At 38.8% G+C, this 25,918-nt stretch overlaps 1 protein-coding gene across 1 annotated transcript in view; it reads left to right on the forward strand.

Moving 5' to 3' along the window:
* The window catches only part of LOC139728956 (uncharacterized), an 80,272-nt gene that overhangs the window by 30,833 nt on the left and 23,521 nt on the right, over nucleotides 1-25,918 (forward strand). The window contains exon 3 of the mRNA XM_071639886.1: nucleotides 25,705-25,860. Within this exon, the coding sequence (XP_071495987.1) occupies nucleotides 25,705-25,860 (156 nt within the window). The remainder of the gene's footprint in view (nucleotides 1-25,704; nucleotides 25,861-25,918) is intronic.

Below are 25,918 nucleotides of genomic sequence, written 5' to 3' on the forward strand. Positions count from 1 at the left end.
TGTGAGTGTTGCTTGCTTCTATCAACTATGCCCAGCTGTGTGACATGGGTGAATATAGTAAAAGCAATTCTTACATTGCTATTACCTGGGAAGTTGCCAGGTCTCTGCTGTTTCCGCAGCTGTACAGAAAAAAAAAGAAGATAATATCACTCCTTTACTTTGTCTATTTTCATCACAACTTTCTGTGAAAGCATTTTTAACTCTTTGTCCCGTTCATGAAACAAGCTTGCAGCCTTCCTGTACATTTACCCCAAGGCAGCTGCAGCTTTTCAGTGAGGTCTGTCATGAACATATGCTGTACGTACAATTAAGATTTGGCATTATATAATTTTACAAAAGTATTAAAATGGCCGTCTTTCTGACTAGAGTCTGTTCAGAAAGTCAAGTATGATTGTAAGTCATCCAAAATGTTGCAAAGAATGAGAAATACATTATTCCTCTCCAATGATGATGTTTTTACTATCTCAGGTGAGGGGTGAGTCTTACTATATTTTGATGAGACCCTGTCTGTATAAAGATCATTTTTTTGTAACTTGTGTCTGCTGGCACTTGTAAAGTAAGGAGGGGAAGTGGAGATAGTGGGGGAGGGAGGGGTTAGGAGAGGACGAAGAAGAAGCGATGGGGGGGGGGGGCGATAGGCTTGGTGTCGCGAAAGACTAGAGAGAGAGAAGAGGGCTGATCCAGCCTGCTGTCGAAACAGATTAGGGCTGATGAAAATCACTGTCAGAAATTATTGATTCTATCCCGGCTCCAGCATGTACACTGTAGAGTCTTCGCCAGTTGAGGGCAGTAATGGTTTGGCTGCAAGTAGATTGTATGGGGAGGTATGTGAGTGTGTTGGTGGGAAGGGGGGGGGGGGGTGGGGGGCTTAGAAGGGAAGTGGGGAAATGAGAAAGGAATTGGATAAGAGGATGTGTGATACACGTCGTTCTCTCATTACGAGAGTCGTGAAGTTTTTTCAACCACCACCTTGGTGGGTCTGAAGATGAGCTATAAGACTTGTACTTGTAGGATCAAATCTGTACAGAGGGGGAAATTGATAGGGGAAGACACGCGGTAATCTACAGGTAGTATGCCCTGTGAAATGTACCCTAACATACTCCCAATATATTCCCAGCAGGGGTTAACTTTGCATGAAGGGAAGAGCTTGTGTGTATGCAGTGTGGGTGGGGGGGGGGGTGGGGGAGGAGGAGGTATTATACTGAGCTGTAGGAGGAAAATTCTGCAGGAAAAAGTGGAGAGAAAGTTTCCATACAAAAAATGGGTAGAGTGTGAAAAAAAACCCGAACAAACACCAGAGGTTGGAGGAAATTGGCATGATCAGAAGTTCAAAGAGTGCAAGGAGGAAAGAGGACATCTGATTGGATGATACAAAGTTTTGAAAGATGGAGAGAGAGATGCCTTTTGGAGTAGATTTTTATCTCTGGATTTTGAAGAGGAGAGAGGAGGTGGATAGTGTGAAAGTTCAGTTTAATGCAAAAGTACAGGAAGAGGGGCTTGTTCAGTGTCCATCAAGGGTGTTGGGACGATGGGGGGGGGGAGGAGGGGTAGGGTGGAGGGAGGGGGAGGGGTAGGGTGGAGGGAGGGGAGGATGGAGGGAGAGAAGGAGGGGGGGGGGGTGACTTTGGCACCATTGAAGCCAGTTGCCCCTTACCAGGAATGTGTCAGCAGGTGCGTTCACACGACCACTCGTCTGTCCGTCGAGCAGCATTGCGTTTGCGCGGTGCGGCGGCTCGAGAGAGAGAGAGAGAGAGAGGGGGAGAGCGAGCGCAGGAAGTAGCCATCTCTGTCACCATCGTGTGAGTGAATGAGGTTCGGAGGAGGCGGTTATCTGCCACGGGAAAGACACTCGTCGGCAAGTCTTCGGTCAGTCTGCAGACAAAATGACTGGACAATCATTCCAGTCTTGACCCATAACATCCCTGCCCCTTCCCCTTATACTCCCCTCCCCCCCCCATCCCTTCTCTCATTCATTTTTTTTCTTCTTATTTTCCCCTACTCATTTTTTGATACTGTAAAACACTGAGACAAAAGTATGCTTGTAACTAAGTCAGGCAATTTTTCCCCCCTTATGATTACAGGTACAAGTACAATAAATGTTTGTGTAAACAAACAGTATATTCTCCTTCCATTATTCACAAAACACCCATAGTATTATGATATAATGAAAACAGAACAGTTTAAAGATCCATGGATTCACCCATGTGACATAATAGTTACGACAAAAGTAATTATGATCATTATAGTAATACAGTGTTATGTTTATGATAATGATTAGAATAATGATGATGATATTAAAAGTAATAATTATGATGATAATGATGATGATAATAAGTAGTAATTGGCAATTATAATCATGGTAATTATAATAGCTATTTTAATATTGAGGATAACATTCACAAGTAACAAGGTATATATTCCATGATTTCCAACCCAAAATTATGAGAACATAAGCAGATGAGGATTATTTCATTGTTAACCGGAGGGTTTCTGAATTGCCTCTTTCCAGATATTGTAGTCACAGCCTGTGTTCTGTCTTTGTTCTTTACCTTCATTTACCTGTGAGTAATTGATGGTAACAAAAAGAAATAAAAATTGGGAACACCTCTGTCTGAACAAACTCTCTCACAAGCTATTTGTTGATAACTTTGAAAAAGTCATCATATTTTCAAATCAAATGTGGCCAATGATGTTGAAAATGATTTGCTATGAGAGTTCAAATCTTCTTCAGATAACTATGCAATATGTCAAATGTTATTGGTATGATTTCAATATATCAATATTTATGTTCAGTTTCTTATCGAATAACTTTCCGGAAATGAGCTACAGGTACCAAATATTACCAGGAGATCATAAAAAGAGTTTCTTGTGCATGTAATCAAGGGAACTTATTTATTCTTTGATAGAAACAGAAACAATTATTTGTGGGGTTTGTTGGGTTGGGTTTTTTTTTTTTTTTTCGACAAATCAGAACATAATTATGATAATGGAGAAAGGTGTGAAGTCTTAATCATTGATAAAATATAATTGTTCTAGAAACTTCTCCAGTCTTCTATGGTTCACATTAAGTGCACCTGTGATTGTGATCCATTGATAGTGGGAATATGACACTCAAGATAAGATTTCAAAACAAAGGCTACAATGTTATAGTACTTACCTAAGTGCATCTGGAGTGGAGGATACACACAAAAAAAGAGCATTTTGGCATAGCTACACAGGGCACTGAAAAATGCATATACAGATATCACCCACTGCTGCTCTTTCAAATCAAAGAAATTATTTTAACCTTTACGGCTTTTGTACTCATATACTCTCTACATCTAATGAAGGACAATTACTTCAAATATTTGTGTTTGAAAAATGGTTTGTCTCTTGCTATGCAAATTGACTGTACACTGTTGCACTATACATCAGCTGCAGACAGGGGTGCCAACTGTTACTCTCTTTTTTTTTTTGCCCTATTTTGTACCGCTTTATGCCAAAAATACTTCAAGTTTCCTGGAAAAAAATTATATATACTGCATTTAATAACGTTACTATATATTTCTATTGCAGGAAAGGTAAAAATACTGATTTTCTACCAAAAATACTTCTTTTTAGCTTTCTGGATACTGTAATGCTGTTTATAAGGTTAGCATCCCTGTGCAGAGGTTCTGAGGTTTAGCAAAGTTTGATGCTTGCATTCCCACACATGTGTTCAATGTCCATTGGGATTGGATGGGCAAAATTAACTCGGTCAGGATAAAGCACTAGACAAATTGTATGTGTATGACTGGATGTGTTATGTGTGTACATTGTAAGTCTGTGATGGTATCTGTGTGCTTGCGTGTGTGTTTGTTGCGATGACTGCTTTGATAGGAGTCTACGACAGTGGGTCAGACGTGCTGCAGAATCACCAGCGGCTGGTAGAAACGCGCCCGTGCCTCGGCCCGCGAGGGGACGCGTGAGCCGTTGAGTCATTCTGACGGACGCATCTTTACCCCCTCAGGATTTTCCCCGTATTTGTTTCGCTGCTGTTGTAGGACTCCTCTCCGTCTTGTTGACAAGTGTTTTCTGTCTTGGCATCACGGCCAAGCTTTCCTTTATTATTGGTCATTATTTTTAATTCAAACTCTAGAATAACATGGTTTGCTTAATACTAGATTATGTGTTTTACCCCAGTGAGGACAGGCTGATTTTGGTACAACACATATTTCCCATAGACACTTGCCCCGATTATACTCAGGACTTGTCCTCAACAGGTTAATTTCTCCGTGCAACATAAAAGGATAGAACACATCTAAGTTTGAAAATAAAGGTTTCAGAATCTTTGAAAGCAATTACAAGTGAACTATTCCCAGTAGAAAGTCATTTCTTCAGCTGTTTTCTCTGGTCTTTTTTGCTTTGCCCTATTTTGACTTATTTGACTTTGCCCTTTCCATATTGAAGAGGGTGGTGTCCTTGCAAAGTTATTTTACTTATAGCTACATCAAGGATGTAGAGACATTGATATTTAGCAAGTCAATTTGGCACTTTCCAGTCATGTGAACAATTTGCCATGACATGACTTATGATCCATCAGTTTTGCTGATATGTTTATAATTTCACTTTGGATGTAAGAGTTTTCCTGAGACTATTAAAAAGCACATTCACAAATTGGCCACATAGATAAATAGTTTGCTTCTGAAGGCACAAGTGATGACATAATTAAAAAATGGTATGATTTCATATGGTTTTTCTAATACAACAAAAGCCATGTATTGGCATGTTCTTTAATATCCTCATATCTGCTCATTCTTCTTTTACTTTTGTGTTTGTCAGTACATCTTTTTTTTTTCATAGGGAACACATTTTAGTTTGTTCTCAATTTGCATGTAATTAGGAGACATGTACAGTTCACTCTCAACATGTATATTTATGTATTAATGTTCTGTTTCCTTTCTCCAGTTATTCAGTTGATTTTTTTTATACCCCCGCCAAACGAAGTTTGAAGGGGGTATATAGGAATCAGCGGACGGTCGGGCGGTCGGTCGGGCGGTCGGGCGGTCGGTCGGGCGGTCGGGCGGTCGGGCGGTCGGTCCGTTGCAAATCTTGCGTCGCGAACTACTTCCTCAGTTTTCAACCGATTCCCATAAAACTTGGCACAGATGTGTGCCTTGGGTTGTAGATGTGCAAGACATATTTTTTGACAGTACCCAAAAGTACGTTGCCATGGTAACGGCATATTATGGGCAAAAATGGGTACAAATCTTGCGTCGCGAACTCCTCCCACAGTTTTTGATCAATTTTTATGAAATTAGGTACAGATGTTCGTCTGAATATGTTAATGTGCAAGACACATATTTCCGCAGTGGCAAAAAGTGCGTTGCCATGGTAACGGCATGTTATTGGTAAAATATAGGGCAAAATGCTTCATGGCAAAACTGCTTCATCAGTGTTCTTCCAATTCTCATGGAATTCATATTGAATGTTTGTCTTAGGATATAGGTCAGCATGACACATTTCTTGACAGTGACAAATAGTATGTTGCCATGGTAACAGCTCACATATTATGAGCCAAAATGATGGAAAATTTTGTGCTGCAAACTACTTCCTCAGTTTTTGCCCAATTTCCATGAAACTTGGTACAGATGTGTGCCTTTGGTTGTAGATGTGCAAGACGCATTTTTTTGACAGTACCCGAAAGTACGTTGCCATGGTAACGGCATATTAATGGCAGAAGATCAAGGAAAGATCTTGCGGATTTAACTACTTCCTCAGTTTTTTGACCAAAGCTTATGAAATGTGGCACACACCTTGATCTTGGTGAGAAGATGTGGAAGACATATTTTTCGGACGTGTCGGAAGCTGCGTTGCCATGGTAACGGCATATAAATGGCAGAAGATCAAGGAAAGATCTTGCGGATTGAACTACTTCCTCTGTATTCGACTGAAGCTCATGAAATGTGGCACACACATTGGTCTTGGTGGGAAGATGTGCAAGACATATTTTTTGGATGTGTCGGAAGCTGTGTTGCCATGGTAACGGCATATTAATGGTGGAAGATCAAGGAAAGATCTTGTGGATTGAACTACTTCCTCAGTTTTTGACAAAAGCTTATGAAATGTGGCACACACAATAGTCTTGGTGGGAAGATGTGCAAGACATATTTTTCGGACGTGTCGGAAGCTGCGTTGCCATGGTAACGGCATTTAAATGGCAGAAGATCAAGGAAAGATCATTCCTTGGGTAAGACTGTCGTCATGGCGCGGGGGTATTAATCACCTTAAGTGATATTTCTAGTTTTAGACTGATTATAAACACATACTAGGAAAACCAAGGAGCTGTTCCACATCTACATGTAACACAAAAGCTGCTAAAGATGGAATGTGTCAGTAGGATAGATATTGTTAGAGAATTAATTGTCATGGTGCAGTATTGTTTCCATGTATACATCATTTGTTTCTGCAACATTGGTACTTTGTCTTTTTTTTAACTTTGCCGTTTTATTTCATAAGCATCTTAAAGATGAAAAGTAACTAGACTCTGCCATGATAAATTTTTAAGGTGGTTTGATAAAGTCTTTAAAAAATATTGACTGAATAATTCAGTTGGGTGGAGACAAGTTTCAGAGTGAAGAAGGTGCACATTGTAAGCAGCTGGGCCTGTTGAATTAGTCTTTAACAGCAAAATGACTGCAGAAATGATTTGAGTTATTGAAAGTGACACCACAGTTGTGTGAGATTGATACTCCGTGTCATCACCTTTCACCTGTCGCCAGTTTAACCCTCCGGGCCTCAGAAGCCGTAAAGTGGCTTGGAGTGATCAGCTGGTAAGCTGACTTTTAGCAGTCAGCGGTTTAAGGGATGATCATAATGCCGGAGCAAGGGGGGAGACGAATGTAATTCATTAAAACCGAGATCTTCACTGGATCATTTATAAAGAGCTGAATGAGAGCAAACAGCTCGGCAGGCGGCATAGAAATGTCAATCCCGGGGCCAAATTGGAGCCAAACAGTCAAATAATGGATGCTCGTTTGCATTTCCGAGGTCATCATGTAAACGATTTGACCAATCAGCGGGACCACCGATTACTAACCACAACAAGTCGGCCATGATCATGTGTGACGAGCGCTCGCAAATGTATCGCAAATCAATTCCCCCCGGGAGCGGCGCAAAGGTCTCGGGCTGGTGTTCCGTCGTCGCGCAGGTTCTAGCGAGAGAATCACCGCCAATTATTCAACATTAGCCCAGTAAAGTGCATGCAAGCGAAACAGTCATTTTTCCCCTCACTTCTCACTCTATCCCACCCTCTCTCTCTCTCTCTTCCCCTCTACTTCTCATGTGTTCCCACGCCAGTGAAGATCTTCCCCCAATAAATATCATTTTTTCCTCCTCTTTTTTGGGGAAATCGACTGGACAAATCATGTGTAATGCCATGCCTTCCCCTGGTTCCGTTGCCCCCGAGCCGTCGACGTCTTCTGCCCTCTCTCCTTCACCCCTTCACGCTGCGGAACGCTTGCTTGCTAGCCGTGCGTTTAGCGAGTAATTTTCCACGCAAATGAAGTGAGGAAGGGAGAGCGTAACTGGAATCGAACAGTTCTCCCTTTTGCCTGCCATTTCGTATGGAAATCTTTTCGCTATTGATTATTCGGGACACAACAACCAACTATTAAAAAAAGAGAAAGAGGAAAAAAAATAGGAAGAGGAAGTAGATCCGCTTTCCTCTACACAAACGTAATAACTTCTGTTGTTGTATACGTGATGTAAAATGTGGTATTAAAAGCCAGGAGAGAACAATGCTAAACTGCACACTCAAGAGAGAAAGAGAGATAGAGAGAGAGATAGAGAGAGAGAGGGAGAGAAGGAGGATGAGAGAAAAGCATCATTGCTGGTCCTTGCCAACCTGTCATATTTGGACCTTCCTCCCACACTCCCTCGGAGGTTGGTCCGGAAGGTTGGGATGGTATTTTGGAGCAGCCGGTATCACTCGGGGTGGATAAAGTCGTCCGGAACTTGTGACACGGGGTTATATCACATACTACCTGAAGTGATGTAGCTGGGATATTTCCTGTTTTCTCTCAATTTCATCATAGGGTTTTACGTAGTGCTGCCATTTATTTATTTATTCGTATATTTCGTGTTTGGAAATTACATAAGATGGACCCTAAAGCAGAAAAGAATTTGGTGTAAAAACTGGAAATGTTTGAGAACTGGACATGGACAAGATATCCTTTTGCACGTTTTGAGGATTACGATATTGACAGGCTCTCCCTGTTCAGCTTTGCAGCGATTGCTCCTTTTTTCAGGTACGTATTCATATTTTGGGCCACTTTTGGCGCTGGCTTCTGGTCAACTAATTGTGTGTTTATATTTTTGGTTTGCCATCTTATAGTTTTAGTACTTTTAGCACAGGCTGGCTTTGTATCAAGGTGTGTGAGCTGTGATGGATTTATTTTCATTCTGTCCATTTATGGGTCATAGCATGTTATGCTGTAATATGTGATTAAACAATTTAGCTTGGTTAATAACAAGATGACACATAGATCCAAACAGGAACAAAAGTGTCTCATAAATCTATGTATGTACATGGATAACATGTAAGATTCAGTGCATTATGTTTTGGTATCGATGGTTATGTATTCATGAAATTTCACAGCAATTTTATTGCCTTTCACGAAAGATTATCTGCTTATAAATGATTGTTTATGCAGTCTATTTACATTTGTACAAGATTTGAGGTGCAGGTGCTAGATTATATTTCTTGTAGATCTGATTTGTAAATAAGAACAAAATCAGGGAATGCCAGTTATGTATATTAAAGCAAGGTTTCACATGCAAACATTGCTCAGAATTATGATCTCTATAATTTCTTTCTATAGATATTGAGTAATTGTTACTGAGTGGATTGTAACAGTTTATACAAGTAATTGAATAAACCGTGTTGTGCCTACCTTCATGAAATATTGCGTGCTAAGTGCTAGTGATGTGTGCTCTTTGCACACACACAATTTCTGCAATATTTATTCTCACCTTCAGAGCCTGCAGCATGTTCAAATTTCAAGTTGTGGACCACCCTGTACTCTTCAGAATAAACGTATTGTTTACCATTGGGGCCAGTGATTTAAAAAATGTTGAGTTGTCTTATTTGATGCATACCTGTATGTGTAGGTCAGTTGTATCATAAAAACATCTTACCGTATAAAATTTCCCAATAAAGCCTTAAATATAAGAAGATATCACTTTTTTTTCTCAATAAACCATAACCATAGATGGTTTATTGCACAAACAATTTTGTTAAACTGTTGTTCACATTTTGTATATTTAACAATACTTAACATTGATTGTACTGATGAACACTTTTACATTGGTTGTTTCTATCCTTAACTCACATTTTAGAACTATTTTGAAACACTAAAGCTTGGTTTTTTTGTTTCATCTGTAAATGGTAGATAATGCCTTTAACTAGATGGACTGTTTATGGAATTATATTAAATTATTGTTTTGTTATGAGCTGGACATGGTTAAAGTAGATCAAAAAAGTTTTGCATGAATATGCACTCCATATTTGATACATCCCAAGCAATCTGATGCTCACACTTACACAAATATATAAAGATATACAAAAATAAACATTAAATGTGTAGAATGAGAGTTTAGGAACTTTTTGTGTGTGTCTGGGGTGGGGATGGGGACATGGCCAAAATAAGGATACTAATGAATGCAATAAAAATGCATTATATTATATATCTTTATTATTTTTTCATGAGCTGAAAGTGATTGAACAAGATAAACAAGTTGTGCTTGAAAATCACCCCACATTACACTCTGGGCAATCTGATGCTCACAATTCATATGAAAAAAAGAAGTAATGTGTGAGGATAAGAAAGGAAGTTCATGTGTGTTTGTGTTGGGGGGGGGGGGAGGGGCAAGGGATGGCCAAGATTTAGGGTGCTAATGAATTCAATTAGCACATCAAATTAAAAATAGCCTCATTCAACCAAAGATAGCAAAAGCCATGCCCCCTGTTCTCGTAGATTGCTTCACCTTCATGTGTGTGTGCAGCCAAGTCGATCAAATCATCATCATTATCATCATGAACCCATCATTATTAATATCATTTATCGTTATTATCTTAATCATTATTGTTAAAGGACAAGTTCACCTTCATATACATGTGGATTGAGTGAAGACAACAATGTTCGTAGAACACATAAGTGAAAGTTTGGGGAAAATCCGACAATCCGTTCAAAACTTATGAATTTTTAAAATATTTGTGCAATCACTGCTGGAGGAGAAGACTACCACAGTGTATGATGTCACATGCGTACAACGATATAATGAAAATAAAAAGAGAATTTCACAAAACTAGACTTTTTGAATAAAGTGCACATTTCCACGACTTGTTACTGACTTATATTAGGGGTAATATTACTCCCCCCGACTTCTGAAAGAGAGAAGTCGAGTGTTCTTTTATCATGAGAGAAAAGTGAGAATATCTTGAATTTTCTTTATACTTTCTTTATATAGTTGTACTCATATGACATCACAAGCTCTAGTAGTCTTCTCATCCAGCCATGACTGAGCAGAAACTTCAAAAATTCATAACTTTTGAGCGGATTGTCCGATTTTCCTCAAACTCTCATTGATGTGTTTTACTAATATTGCTGCGTTTTACTAATATTGCTGCATTTACTCAACCCACATGTCTATGAAGGTGAACTTGTCCTTTAACTATCATTAGCATCATCAATACAATTTTTCTGTGATTTAGCATGTGTACAATTTTGTAACATTCAAGTCAAATTTATAGCAGCTACTAAAAACTGTTTTTATATCCATGTGAATTATAAATATGAAAATGATTCTTATGAAAATATTAATGATAATAATAGCACTGATAATGATTTTAACAGTGGCTGTAAATGATATTGACAGTGATGATAATTGCTGTTGCTCAAACACAAAAAAAAAGATGAATGTATTCCTTTAGATTTATTTCTCGTATTTCTATTTCTGTGCGAACGACATAGTGACTACACTTTGCCAAAGGCATTGCAATCCAAGCTTACTGTTTCTTCTGTGGTGCTGTTTGTTGATTTGTTTTTAGAAGTACGATAAAAGCCAGAATGATTGATTTACAATGAAGCTCAAGTGCTTATCTCATTGTTTTTCTGATTTCTCTTGTGAATTTTTACCAGATTGTTGCTCGTCTGCTGCATGTTAATGCATTTTATCTTTAAAATGGTTTCCTTTATGTAGGAAAATTTAGCTTGGAGTCATCCTTAGTTTTGTCTGCCTTTGGATGTTTATGGGGGTAGGGTAATTGAAAGGTTATTATCAATTTTTTATCCTTCTGCTTTTTTTTTTCATCCTTAGTGAATGAATTTTTCAAGACAGGAATTTACTCTTTGATTTTAATAGCTGCCTGGAAGGAGACATACAAACAATTCAATTCAGCTGATTTTTCCCGGGGAAAAAAGTCTCATTCCGTTGAATTTTATGAATGAAGATGGTTTCGAGCAACCTTGTAATTTGCTGGCACCAGACAGGTTAACATCCCATTTGTAGAATCGGGGGAACATGATTAGTGCAGGGAGCGGCGTTCTGTCGCTTTTTTAGTTCAGCGTCAGATTGCGTTTGTTCTGCTCCCCTCATTCCAGCATCCCTTGGCAGGGAAGGTGTTCTGAAATTTGTTGTGAAAAGTTCCCCTGTGAGGTTCTTTGTAACTAAGCAAGCTGTAGTTGCAGTACTGAAAGTAGCTGATAGTAGTGGTAGTTAGTGGTAGTTAGTGGTAGTAGTAGCAGTATTAGTAGTTGTAGTAGTAGTAGTAGTTAGTGGTAGTAGTAGCAGTATTAGTAATTGTAGTAGTAGTAGTAATAGTAGTAGTTGTTGTAGTAGTAGTTGTAGTAGTAGTAGTAATAGTAGTAGTAGTTGTAGTAATAGTTGTAGTAGTAGTTGTAATAGAAGTTGTAGTAGTAGTAGTTGTAGTAGTAGTAGTAGTTGTAGTAGTAGTTGTAGTAGTAGTTGTAGTAGTAGTAGTGGTGGTGGCGATTAACAAAAATATGATAGTAATAGCAGTTGTAATTTATATAGTCAAGAGTTACTATTTTGCATTTACTTGTAGGTACAGTAGTATTGTACAGGTAGTATTAGGTAGCAATAACAGTCTCGCCATGTAAGTACAATAGTATATTATATGTTAAAATATATTCATAGATGTGGTAGAAATAAGAATAAAGTGTTGATGTATAAAGGTGAAGCTGTAACATATCCGTGTAGTATTTCAAAAGAAGCAGCTCTGAGACCAATATTGAAAGTAATAAATTGTTATAATAACAATAGTGGTATGGTAGTGGTACAATGTAAAACTTATTATTCATATTCATAGAGTTCAAACTCTTTTAATACAAAATAAAGGTAGCTGAAAAAGAAGTAATAAATATTGTATGTTGTGGTATAGTAGTATACTAGTAGTAGTAGTAATAGTTGTAGAAGTAGTAGCAGTAGTAGTAGTAGTTAGTAAGAACAGGAGTGGTTACAGCAGCAGCTGTTGTTATAAGTAAAAAAACAGTAATGTAGCCATTCAAAAAAAAAATGAAACTTTAATTGAAGCTATAGTTCTAGGTATGGTAGTATTTGTATGCGAGTGTGTTTGTATGTGGTATAAGCTGAAGAAGAAAAAGGAGAAAAGATGGTAATGCTATCTGTGCATTCTTAAATCATGCCATAATTTTAATACTCTATTCATGACTGGAGTTCTCATACATTCTTGAAAACTTCCATATCTAATCATCAGTCACAAGTGACTGTCAGGAGCGTTATTTCCTACACATTTTATAAGATCCTCACAAACTCCTTTTTCACAGCTATAGCCATCCAAGTCATCACATGAGGAGCTTTAGAGCGACGTGTGAGAGTTGTCGATGCGGCGGTTTTATCTAGATTACGGCAGCAGCTTCTCTCGAGGTATTGCCAGCGTCGCCCGGGCAGAGCCCTTCCACGCTGCCAGCCAAGAAGTAATAAACCGATCCCCTCAAACATATATTCCGATTTCCTCGATGATGATTAAAACTGATTTCACAACGTGTTCGTCCGGATTAGGAAGTGCGAAGTGCGTGGCACTGTGTGCTTATCTTGCTGCTTGCACTTTTTTTTTTCATGCTTGGGGGGGGGGGGGGGAATCACTCTAATATGACATCAGGTTGCCCTTTATCTTTCCCAGGCTTCTGTTACATAATAATCCACAAATAATAAGCTCTGCGCAAGTAGACTGAAAGATGACGAGAGAGAGAGAAAAAAAAAGGGGGGAGAGATACAAACATAGAGAGAGAGAAAGAAAAAAGAGACATATCTATAAATATATGTGATAGACTGGCAGGGGACGTTTAAGAAATCAATGCTGGACAAGGTCATTCTAAGGAGGGTCCACCTGTATAGGCGAGATCAGTCACTTTGTGATCTAGCAGCGGTGAGCATCAGCCCGTGCCGTACGTGTACACTTGAGCGAGACCGTGTTCCTCTGCCTGCCAGCGTCTCTCGTTCTCTCCCCTACTCACTCTCTCCCTCTCTCTCTCCCTCCCCCTCGATCTCGCGTCGTTTCCCCCCTCTCTGGAGTCGCTAAGCAAGCCACCCGCTCCGTGCAGCCCTGCATTTTTTTTTCTTTTCGCCGCTCGACATCTGCCCCTGTCACGATTAATTAAAAGTAAAAGTGAGTGATTCATTAGCGAGTTGGGAAGCCCCCGAGAGCCGGCTGCGAAGGATTGCGGGGAGAGTTTGAACGCCGAGGACCACCGCTGCTCGACCCCGACAGGAGTGGGGGGATCGCTGTGGTAGGACTGGGCTTTGAGTCTTTGGTGGATGGCGAGGTAGCCAGAACCTGTCCAATAAACCCTGGCTGCGCCACCCCGTCGATCACCGATTCGTTCCACCCATCTCCTTCACTCATCAGTCAGGTGACAGTTTGGTGCACTTAATTTCACAGTAGGCTACACTTTTTCTCCAGATCTCTTTCTCTCTTGCTTTTTTTTCACCCCATTTTTTTCTTCCTTTTCATTTTTAATTTTCCAAACTCTGTCTTACTGTCTTACTGCTTTGGACTTGATAAATATGTAACTTAATCCGTACTTGCTGCTTTTGTTATTCTGTATCATATTTCCTTTTCATTTCAATCTTCTTCTTTTTTTGAAGTACTTCAACCTTCTTCTTTCTTTGAAGTACGTTGTCTTTTTTTATTTTTTTACTGTTAAATATTTTTGATCTTTGGAAATGATGACATACTCTTGTTATTGGTACTTTACATGTACTACTGACTCATGTTCAGAATGGTGAGGAATACTTGTATGGAGATGGCAAGTGAAATAGACTTTAGGTATGCCTACGGGTTTGTTTTCAGTGTGTGAGTTCTTATTTCTGACTGCAGGTGTTCTAACTCATGTTTTCTCATATTTGACTTTTTTTATAAAGTATATGATGTACCAAACTTGTCCCCCTACAACAATGTATGTATGTACTTGAGAATTTTTACTGACCTAATCTGTGTAAAATAGGAACAATCTTTGAACAGTTGCTGTCATTATCTTTTATGTTAAATGCAATTTGCTTGGCATTGATCACTTGAGTTGTTCATCCCATTAAAATTACATTTATGTATAAAAGTGATATATATCATATTATGTGATTCATGAGCTGTAGCCAATTACTTTGTTGTACTTCTATCTCAACTTTTAAAAAAAAGAAATTTATGCCAAGTTTACCCTTTTATTCTACAATGTAATATATTTGACCATTATAAAGAGAGTGTTAATATTATATAATGATTATTGCCATGGATAAGGTACGTAAGTTAGAAGTTAATTCTTTACTTTGTTACTGAGGAAATATTCTGTCAATTATTAAATCATTATCTCCCCCTCATATACACATCCTAGCAGAAAGTTTCACCCCATTGTATTCAAAGTGAAAAATTGAAAAGTAATTTCTTCCTATATGTCTTTTTTTTTTTACTTTTGAATTAAAGTTCCAAAGAGGGAAATGAAAATGACACAAACAAAATTTGTTCATATGACTTTAGGAACGGTGGAAATCAATATCATTTCAAAAAGAAACATTTATATTCAGATGTTTTATATAACTTTAATTGCCCACAAAAAGATGTCAAAGCTTACCAAATTCAATTCTAATCCTGCACAATAGCAGTTTGTCACTATTAAAGATTACTAGTCATGCCTTCTCTTCTAGGCCTATTTAACATTCATTAAGCAAGCTTCACGTACATTTGCAATCAATACTGGAAGTTCAAAGGGTTCTTGCATTATATAAATCTTTTTACTTCCCGTTTTGGTCTTTTCCAATTTTACCCTTTTCTTTTTTTTATGTCAGTTCTATATATATATATAACTATATATATATATATGTTTTTTCTTTTCTTTTCAGAACATTGCATGGGCTATGAATTTTTGTTATCTGAAGAGGGTTGTAAATTCTTTGAAATAGATTTCACTATTGATAGAGGTGTATTAAAAGAATAAACATGAACTCACATAGATATGGGAGAAACCAGAAATTCATATGATTGAAAGCCTGAAAAAGTTTGAAGACATAAATCTGACGTATCAACTGAAATTGTTGCAGCTAACCTAACTGTAGCTGTTCAATTATTTCCAAAAAAAAAAACCCTGTATTTCAATAAAACTGTATGTTATATAAAATAGATTTTTTTTTTTCTTTACAGCACAGCACCCTTCAAAATTACTTTTTAAGATCACTGACATGAAAATTACCACTTATTGACAATAGGATAATATGGCTGGAAGTTGCCAATACTGTTTTCTATTATAGATGATGTAATGTTACCAGTTATTTGCATGATTTATTTTTTTTTTTTGAACTGGGTTGAACTGTGCAAGAAAGAGGAATGCAGTATTGTTATTTTTCAGTGTAGGGTAACTAAATATTTGTAAAGCAAGTCAGTCATTATGATGTGTTCTACCTTCACAGAGCAGTGTTGCATGGTATTACTTATTTTTGAAAGTGTAATACATTTTGTTTCATAAAACTGGGCATATCTTGGACAAAATGTGGATGCAGAAATATTCATATTTTGTTTCCCTTGCATGATATCAGAAGATCATGAATAGATAGATTGATATTTAAGTATATGTATTGCATTTTGCATTGTATATCCCAATGAGATGATTACTGTATGAAAACTTAATGGCTGTTTAAGCCACTGCAAACATTACGCCTGTATGGGTGTATACTTGGGTGGGAGAATAACATAGTGCAGTATCTAGACAGGACATTCAAAGAGTCGACTAATATTCAGGCTCTACTCAAAAGTCTTAAGGCAAGCATCAGAGTAGAATCTCTCTATTCCTGGGTCATGATTTCTGCTTTTGGAGCAAATTTTCCTCGAAAATTCTCATCTCTCTCTCCTGCCCTTGATATGTCAACTCTTTGACGTCTTTCCGTTAATTTCTCCCCCTTTTTTTTCCCAGCATTGTTTTGCCTTCGCAAGTCGCATTCTGAATAAGCAATTTTGTGTGAGAGCCAGAAAAATCAATGGGATTGATTTTATTGGTTTTATGCAATTTCCATGGAGACATGAAGACAAAAATGCTAAGTATTTAGAGCCGTCGTGTGGAGAAAGTTAAAGTGCTCGGGCGCATCATGGAGTTCATAAAGGTCTTAGTTTTAACTTCTTCTGGTTTAAAACTTCGTTCTCAGAGAAACTTGGGGAGAGTGAATTGGTATGGAACACATGTTTTGTCAATTGACTTTGCTGTTCTATTGTTTGAGATCAATGTTTATTACAAAGCTGTTTACATCAATCAGGTCAGAAGGCGTCACAGCTTTCTGATGCTCGCGGAGGAAATTTGTCTGTTTACAAGTCTGTTTACCGAGGGCGGTATTTGCCGTACGATTATTCTTCGGGTCGGTCAGGTATGATGATGCATAGACTGTTTGTGCGTTCACTCAAGTTTTCTCTCAAAGCCCTGTTTGTTTTCGTGCTGTATATATGAGTGTTTTCTTAACAACTGTCCTCATTTCTTCAAACATATATTTGGGCAGCTAGGTACATCTTCATGGGGTTGTGTCATGCCGAAGTAATGTTTCTCGCTGGCTGAGTGGAGAGTAAGACGAAGGCAGCAGTGTTTGTGCTTACTTGCTTCCATCCCCCTTGCGAAAACACTGTTGCATATTTGTGTTAGCCCGTGCCGAGTTCACTGATGGTGCCAACGAGGAATTAACGCGGTGCCGCGCGAAATCTCGGCAGGCGATTAGAGGGCCGAGAATGATTAATAAAACTCATGCTTATAAATATTTCTGGAACCTGGGCACATTCTTGATGAGATTTTAATAAGTCGCTGTGTGGCAGCAAATCATGACAAGCCGTCCCGGGGACCGTGTCTGCAGAACGAATTGCCAGTTGGGTGGCATGTGTCGGAGGGGCAAAAACTTGTTGGCGTATCGGTGCAGAGAGTCGATGATATTAAGCAAGTTGCATCATAATTCCAACGGCACATGCACTTATTATGTAGGCAGACTGGCTGTATTGTATTGATTTGGTCCTAAAATTTGTACTTAGAAAAGCAAATTTCTGTCTTGCCAGCCATGTCTGCTCAGATTCATGAATGGCATAGCCTGTTCTATCAACCCGAGACATTTCTTCTCATTTCTGCTTCTTCCTTCTTCTTTTTTTTTCCAGCATGAATAAGGATCATCATCATTATCAATTCTACAGCATAAACATTCAGTTGCTATCCTTTACTTGTGGAGAAAGTGAAAAAAAAAGAATAAAACAATCTGATGATTATGATTCAACTGAACAAACAAAACAGTGTGGTAAGGAACAGGGAAGACTGAATTTAATTGGAGGAATAAGTATATGTGCTGAGGTAGATCAACCTTGCCACTTTAAGTTGCTACTTAGGTAGATTCATTCGATTATTGTCACAGCTTGGAAAATGGTAGATTTCAGGAGTTTACTTTGACCATTTCACATTTTGTTAAAAACAAAACAAAACAGAAATGGTGTGACGCAAGCAGATGTATGCTGGCACTTTATTTTTTCTTCTTCTTCTTTAAATGATAATCTCTGTAAGCAGTGGAACATATGTATTTTTGTAACATCATAATTACACACATACTTTGTTTATTCGGTGTGTGATTTACAATCCTTGCAATTAGACACATGCCCTCATTCTATATCGAGACCGATAAACATGTCCATATGCATATTTTGTCAGTTTTTTTAGCATTTTAGTTCTCTGTCTGTTTCAGATGTATAGTTCTTTTCCCCCATTAGATTAACTTTGTAATATTGTAACTGTCCGTCATTGATTAAGCACTCCCGGGATTGTTTAATTCTGCTCAGAGAGGGATTAACCCAGAAATTGCTATGGAATATAAAAGGAAATTGGTTAACTAAATAATTACCCCCAGGTTGTTCTGGCAGTCTTGTTTCAGACCCTAGCTGTTGCATTTTTTTTAAACCTGTGATGTGGTCATTTCTATCATTTCTATTGTGCAGCAACTTGTACTCAGTATTTGAAAGCTCTGAATCTTTTATAGTTGATGATGCCTTTTGCGTCCAGTGGCATTTTGACGTAATCCGTAAATACAATACACATGCATATGCATTTAGTTATTGAGAATGCCTTTAGATTGGTCACAGATGTGGATTTTAGGTCTCGCACATCAAAATCTAACCAATGGTTGCACAAGTCATCAAGTACTGCCACTTGTGTGTGAAAACATTGTCATGTTTAACATTCAAACACTTTGGGTTGTCAAGCTTGTCATAAACAGAAAGTATTATGTTTCATACATCTCTGATTCACAGAAGATAAATAAGAGCTAAGGGTATTGCATACTGTAAAAAAAAAGAAGTAAATAGTCATTTCGCTGTTATTGCATGGTACGGATGGTTGAAGGATAAACGTCTAAAATGTGCTGACATGGATTGGTATGTTGTAGTTGGGCGGGTGTGGGTCCCAAACAAACCAAAATTTGATTGTACACACAGAAGAAAAAAAATAAAGATGATGAAGAGGAACATATGTTCAGCTGCAGGTGGTCATGAATATGATGGTAACCAAAGTTAGCAGTTCAAAGGTCAAGATAGGGCAATGTTTATTGTATTCATCACACTGTGTGTGTGTGTCAAAATGATGAAATTAAAGAAATATGCTAGAATTGTTTCCAACGTATCTCTCTTAGGATTACCTTCTGGCAGTAAACTATAAAGACTATTGCAATGATTTTTTTTTTTTTTCATAAATGTCAGTCGTAATATCTAGTCCTTGTGCCAGGACCCATGCCATACAAGGGGTCTGGGAAGTCAGACTATGGCCGCCTAGCGTGTCTGACCTAATGTCGTCCTGCCCACACATCTCGTCCTGTTAGCACTGCCAATTAGCAGTCGGTGCAACTACACGTTTAATGCCAATTAATAAGCGTAGCTTATCACTGCCCGCAATCGGTCCACGCTAATAGTGCATTTGGAGACACGTTGTGCCCGGATGTGAATTGTCGTCTTACGAACGACCCGCTCCTGCAGCAATTGTCGGTAATTATTGATTTTTTCTTTTTCTTCTTCTCGTAACAGAAACAGAAGAGAGAAGGGTAGTACTATATCTATATAGATGAGATGCAGAGTCCTTGGCTGGATTAGATTTTACTGCCCCTACATGATGATAGTTTTGGGGCGGAAGAATCGCAAACAATCTATTTCTAGGATTGCCGCTAACAACGTCATCAGTTGCTTTATGTTCCCGCTGACAGAGGCTGTTAAAGAGCATTAGATAAAGACCGGGATGAATTTGCAGAAAAGTGGATCTTTGATTTTCTTTTCCTTGATGAGCCCCTGTATGTCAACCAAGGCCTGCCCTTGCCAAAAGTGATGATATGCAAATTTTTCGTGACAACGTTGGAAGATATTTATCACAAAAAGGGCTAAAGCGCTATTTTAAAACATTTTTAAGTAAGTTCATCATGAGCTAGAGCAAAATAAAACTTTTCCTATGATACCCCACTTGTTACATTACAATGAATTTTCATGAAGTTATAAGAATATCCCACATTTTCTAATGATTTTTCTCTGTTTTTAGCACCCTTAAATCACAAATGTCTCAAATTTACAAGAATGGAGTTAACACCTTTTGTGATCAGACTTGCCATATTTGATGCTGACTCCAACTTACAGGAGCAAGTTTTTCTCAGTGCTTGTTTCATGCGCTTTTAGGAGCAGAAAAATACAGAGAGTTCAGAAAGTAGAGCAAGTGTGACCTGCTACAATGAAGAGAGTCAGATCGCAAGATCATTTGTACTATCCCAAGTTTATTTGTACGACTCATGCTTATGCTTACAATGAGAATCAAGACCAAGTGTATAAATGTGATTTTTCTAACTTGGAGCACAACTTTGCAAGGTGTGTCGTAAAGAGAATGCTCACCGTAGAGAAATAATGATGTTACTTGCATGAGATCCGGATCCATTTTTTTTTTTATTTGTGATGAGAATGGCCCTTATATGCACAGATGCACAGGAATTGGAGCGTGGCAGCTTGTTAATGTGTGCTTCCTGTGTTAACAAGCTTACCTGTGTAAATATTTGACTTCCAGTTTATTACCAGTAACTTGATTCAAACTCATCCTTTCTGTCTAGAGGGGGAAAGAGTGTAGCAGATCTTCAACAAGTGCACTACATGAAAAAGAAAGTTGAACTTTCTCAGGTGCCTTGTGAAATGACCAATACATGGTTTGATTTGATATGATTTGTTTGATATTCAGTAGAATTGTTTGCATCTGAAGTTAAGGATGTTGGAAATATTGGTGTATAGTGTTACTTATCAGAGCTCCGGAAAATTTCAAATCAAATGTGAGCAGTAAAGTTAACAAGTGGAAATAAATACCACCATTTACAATCTCAATGTTTGTGTCCAAAGACGTACTACTTGTATGATAATCCCACAAGTTTTTAGGTTATACCATTTCCTTTTGACATAACCTCTTATAATGTTGACTTTTCTACATTAATTTGCCAAGCACACTGTTTGTCTGTGTTTATGTACAATGTACGCCGTCTGCCAAGGCCCTGATGCATGGTGTCCCTTGGTGCACGGCCCACTGGGTGTAATGGAAGAGGGAAATGGCATATGAGATGCAAGTGCTAGATCCTCATGCCGGAGATACAGAGATTTTAGCTGTGATCTTAAAGCATTACAATTAATGTTGATATTTCGTGTTTGCCCCCCAAAAGTTCCATTTTTTTTTCTCGGCATCTGTGACTCATGTTGATTGTTGCTTTCTATGGAAAATTCGGACAGGAGTGGGGGAGAGCGGCGGATCAGCGAGTTCAGCTCGTGTGCAAGCAGGAAGCAGATGGGAGAAGGGGAAATGGCATTTTTACAATAGAACAACAATTATGTGTCACATGTCCCCCTTAGTCCCACATGGCTGGATTGATGTGGGAAGAGGGAGAAGGTCTGTGGCCTTTTGCCCGATGTGCTCTCCCTGGCTTGCGCTCAGACAATACGTCTTTTAGTCATGATGTTTCAGCCACCAGTCACACTGTGTAATGTGCCAATGTGAACGTGTTGCTACTGGTACTCTTAAGGGCTTTTTACATTTGTGTTTCTTAACCCCGGACTTTCTCTGACCCAGGACTATCGTTATTCCCGTACCAATTTTTTCAGCTTTTTACACTCGCCAATTAGTCCCGTACTATCTCTTGTCCGGGGCTAAGGAGAAAACTGACCTTTTTACACTTGTATTTCTTAGCCCTGGACTTTCCAAACCACATGAATATTCATAATTATGCTGTGTACTGTACACGTACACGCACGCACCGGCAGCACTTGATTACCTCGTTTCTGATTGGTCAGTGAGGGTCGGACTTCGTCTCCGTCGCTTAGCCCAGGATTATTTTTTCGTTCTGTCGGTGCTAACCCCTGCTATTTTGCAGGGCCAGATAGTACCGTACTATCAGTGGGGCTAGCCCACTTTGGCAAAAACGAGTGTAAACAGAAAGTGGGCTAAGGATAGTCCCGTACCAACGGTGGGGCTAAGCCCCCCCCCCCCCCCCCCCCTTAGCCCCACCGTTGGTGCGGGGCTGAGCAAAATTTTACAAGTGTAAAAAGCCCTTTACAGACTGTATTTTGCTTATTCTTTCTACTTTCTGTTAAAGTATTTTGGGATGGTGGTTTGTTTGTTTGTTTTTTGTTGTTGTTTTTTGGGGGGTCTGTGTTTTCATTCAAAACACTTGTATGCAGTGCACTCCGTATTGTGTGTTTACAATACAAATTCTTTATTTAGTAATTACTGTATTGACATAGCATATGCTTTAGGTTTGGACTTGACAAGGGCTCAGAAATATGGAAATGTTTGTAATCCATTTTGATGTGTATAATGGGATTGAACTGAATTTGAATTTGTTTGTTTTTATGTGATGATGAAAGGAACATTCTAGGCTGTGTGTATCAACTCACTTCTGGTGCAGAATTAAGGTTTCCAAACAACTTTCAGAGAGTCTTTGGAAGTTGATACACGCATGCTGTTTTATGTATGGGGTTAGAAACACATTTCTGAAACGCAGAAAAAGTGTGACCGCAAACGCCTGTGAGCCAGAAATGCGTTTCTGTGGAGTTGATAAACACAAAGTAATTTTGGAACGCGTTTATAGCTTGGACCTGCCCACATCAACCACTGCCAACTACACATCTCTGATCCATGGGTCAAACTTTGCAAAGGAGCAATCGACTCTCAACAGGGTTGATAAACGCACCAACTCAAGAAACGTGATCCGAAAGGCGTTTGCAAATGTGTTTTTACAGTGGCTATTGAAACACATTTCAAACATTGGAAAGTTGATAAAATGCAGCTGAAGACTTCTAAGCAAGCAGCTGTGGAAGCGATGGTGGAAAGTCCCATCCAGAGGGCTAGATGCAATGAGGATGAAAGTGCCTTGCCTTGGGACATATCCACTTCAGCTCGGGGCTTGAACCAGGGACCTTGTGATTGATAGTCTCGGGTCTTGTCCTCTTATCAAACAGCTTGTCTTAACTTGACATTAATCTTGCACATTCCTCATATATATGCAGTTGTGATATGTTGTTTTCTGTTTTTAAGAAAACAAAACACATCGTCAAGCAGATGTCAAAAATATATATATTTTTTTAACGTGCTGCCTCAATCTTTTTGTAATTCATTTTCATCTGTTGTAGGAACACCAGTAGGCTCTTTCTGAATACAAATTCTATTCACATTTTTTTTTTCCGGATTGTTGTACGAGGAAATAGTGTTGTAGTAGAGATTTTCTTATTCTTTTATGCTGCCTGTTTCATGTTATATGAAAACTTTTGGTTAAAATTCATATTTGACTTTTGCAAGGTCAACAAAATGAGATTGGAAAGAATGAATATCTACATGGTCAGAGAGTTCATTGAGGTGATTTTGCCTTAACACACATATCCCGTAGACACCTGCGCGAGTACTCTGAACTAGTCTTCAACAGGTTTCCAAAGGAATGAACAGAACGCTTTGTTCCCAGTTGACTTTCAGCATGAAAATGTTTAGTCTTCGGTCCATGCTCTTCAAGCATTATAGACACTGTGTGTAAGATATCCCAGCAGGATCGTCCCATTTCAGAGGGTTGCCTGGATGAAGACTACAGCTGGTGTCCCATGTCTTGACACGTGTTGAGTGGTGACTAGTACTAACGCATCTTGGAAGTAATCCAAGTTTAAGCAGTCCTTCTCTCCGTCTGTCTGTCCATCAGTCTATCTTCCCCTGCTTCTGTCTCTCTTCCCTTTTCTCTTTCTCTCTTTATGTATCTTTCTATCTTGTGAAGATGTTGACCATCGCGGTGAGTTCTATGACGATAGGAAACAAGCTAATCTTCTGTCTTGCAAAGAAATCATAGTAAGGTGTATACTACGATTCCTTCGAGAGACAAAAGATTAACTGGTTTCCTGTCGTCATATCTTTCTTAAACCTTTCCTCACCTTCCCTCTTTCTCCCTGCACTTATTTTTCTACCTTTATGTTTATTTTCCCTTTCTATCCATCCTTCTCTATCTATCTTTTTATCTCACCTTCTCTTTAGTGTAGCAAAAAATGCTGCTGAAAACTGCTTATCCAATAGTGGCGAGCCAACATTTGGAGTAATTTTTTTTTTCACCCTATCTTTATCAGTCTTCCATTTTCTCTGTATATCTATGTTTCTGTGTCTCTGTTTCTCTGACATTAGTGGTTTTTTTTTGAGGCATGAACGGCTGCATTTTTCGATGCATTGCCCATGTTCAAGACAAGACAGTACATTGTCTTCATGTGCCGGAGTCTAGATTTCTTGGCGTCTCTTCGCCGCTCGAAGCGAGGAGCGGGATTCCTATAAAGCCAGTGGTACTCCCACCGAGAGTAAGGCTGGCATGAATCCTCCTGACTCCAGTTCCAGAAATTGACCGTGACAAGCTAACGAGTCCGGGACAGACCCTTCCCAGACGCTCACGCGGCCACTGCACTCCCTGTCTCGTACTGGGTGACGGCAGTGTAACCGTGGCTTGCGTTGTGCTTTGGACAAATGCCTGCCTAGAACTTTTTGCCATGAGCTTCATACTTCCCAGGAGACCCCCCCCCCCCCCCCGACCTATACCTGTTACTTCATGCATCAAATGTATAAAACGGAATGCCTCAAACTCTATAACACATGGACAAACACATACACGCACTCACAAATCAGTCTATTTTAAAGCTCACAGACTTTTATTGTGTTTGCTCCAATTTGGCTCATCTGTGAAAATTTCATTCTATTTGATATATTTCATTTAGAGTCTGCTTTCCAAAATCTGACAAAAACTTAAAAGACAACAAAGATTACTTTCTTGGTACCAGAATATCTCAGAGAGTAGTGAAAGCAAAAATGGCCTACAGGCCTTTCTTGGGTAAGTTCCAAACAGAAATAATTCACAAGAATTACATAAAACATGAAGAAAGAAAGCTCTCTGTATTTTCTTTTCGTCTGACACCCTCAGTGCATGTCCAGTGTACTGCAAAAAAAAATAAAGAAAAAAGAAGCTGACCGTAAACATTCCATAGAACAAGCTACATGTACACAAAGAAAGAGAAACAAGGAAAAGAGAAAAAGAAGGAATAACATATAATTGAAAATGGCTTGTATTCAATCAGATTTGAACTGTCTAATTGTAACATTCCAGACAGTATTGTCATCAATATGCCACTATTCTAAATTTGATATGCTACATTAAAGGGATGGTATAGTATTGGTGGAGATGAGATTTGGACTTTTAACTTTTTGTAAGATACCAAGAAACCATGTATGAGATAGTACAGAGGATACAGAGAATTCTAAGAGGAATTCAAAGTTTATTTGATGAAAATCGGTTTTGGTATGGCTGAGACATCCAAAAACAAAGTAAAACAAAGTGATCGTAATAAATGGCGGGTCCCGCCTTTTATTTGGATTGCTCTCTTTTGGTTATCTCAGCCATTTCAAAACCAATTTTCATCAAATAAACATTGGATTCCTCTTGGAATTACACGCTTCTTCATATTTCTGAAGAGGTTTCTCAGTATTTCACCCAAAAATGTTAGAAACCTGAAGTTCAGTCTCAACCAAAATTATACGATCCCTTTAAAAACTTTCTCCAAGAAGACAAAGGAGTAATGTTGGACACTAACCACATTTCCGTTCTCTCGTTTGTATCCCTCATCGTCTCATCCTGCAGATTTTTGACAAGGATGGTAAGGAGAAGGCCTCTCTCGACATCAACGATGAGAGTAACTGTAGCTGGATGATGTTCGTCCGGGCTGCGTCCAGCTACAGCGAGCAAAACATTGTCGCCTACCAGTTCAACGAGGATGTCTATTTCTCTACGTGCAAGGTAAGTTTCTTGAAAGATATGTGTGCACAAATCAGGCAACCATTTACATGTACGCATT

The sequence above is a fragment of the Diadema antillarum genome, unplaced genomic scaffold (genome assembly GCF_040938485.1).
Source record: "Diadema antillarum isolate AM-2024a unplaced genomic scaffold, OU_Dant_1.0 scf00000020, whole genome shotgun sequence".
NCBI classification, from domain to species: Eukaryota; Metazoa; Echinodermata; class Echinoidea; order Diadematoida; family Diadematidae; genus Diadema; species Diadema antillarum.